The 606-nt window shown below is 54.8% G+C and overlaps 1 protein-coding gene across 1 annotated transcript in view; it reads left to right on the top strand.

The window, feature by feature from the left end:
• PIAS3 (protein inhibitor of activated STAT, 3) overlaps positions 1-606 on the top strand; it is a 15,205-nt gene that overhangs the window by 327 nt on the left and 14,272 nt on the right. Inside the window, 1 exon segment of the mRNA XM_009579362.1 lies at positions 1-153. This exon segment is cut by the window's left edge and continues 16 nt beyond it. Coding sequence (XP_009577657.1) covers positions 1-153 — 153 coding nt within the window.

Here is a 606-nt window from a genome sequence, read left to right as displayed (position 1 = left end):
CTCTGCTGCCGCCGGTGCCTGTGCTGGGACCCAAGCACGAGACGGACGTTCAGCACTTATCGCCGCCCATCCATCCCGTCCATCCGGATGTCAAGATGAAGAGGCTGCCCTTCTACGATGTTTACGATGAGTTGATAAAACCCACCACGTTAGGTACGTTCAAAAACGCTCCGTCCTCGTGTTCTTCGGAGGCTCCTTTTGTTTGCTCAGATAGAGAAGTCAGAGCAGGAGTGGCAGGATTAGGGCAAGCCACCAGTGTGCGTTCAGAAGGCTGATACCCAGATGAAAGTGGGGTTTCATAGAATCGTAGAAGGGTTTGGGGTGGAAGGGACCTTCAAAGACCATCTAGTCCAACCCCTGCCATGGGCAGGGGCATCTTCAACCAGATCAGGGCCCGTCCAGCCTGACCTTGGATGTCCCCAGGGATGGGGACACCTCTCTGGGCAGCCTGTGCCAGTGTCTCCCCACCCTCAGCATAAACAATTTCTTCCTTACATCTAGCCTGAATCTCCCCTCTTCTAGTTTAAAGCCATTCCCCCTCGTCCTGTCGCTACAGGCCCTGCTAAAAAGTCTGTCCCCATCTTGTGAGTACTGACAGGCCGCAGG

Source organism: Fulmarus glacialis, unplaced genomic scaffold (assembly GCF_000690835.1).
Source record: "Fulmarus glacialis isolate BGI_N327 unplaced genomic scaffold, ASM69083v1 scaffold24476, whole genome shotgun sequence".
NCBI classification, from domain to species: Eukaryota; Metazoa; Chordata; class Aves; order Procellariiformes; family Procellariidae; genus Fulmarus; species Fulmarus glacialis.
The sequence above is the reverse complement of the archived record's forward strand: the minus strand, read 5'-3'. Positions and strand labels throughout refer to the sequence as shown.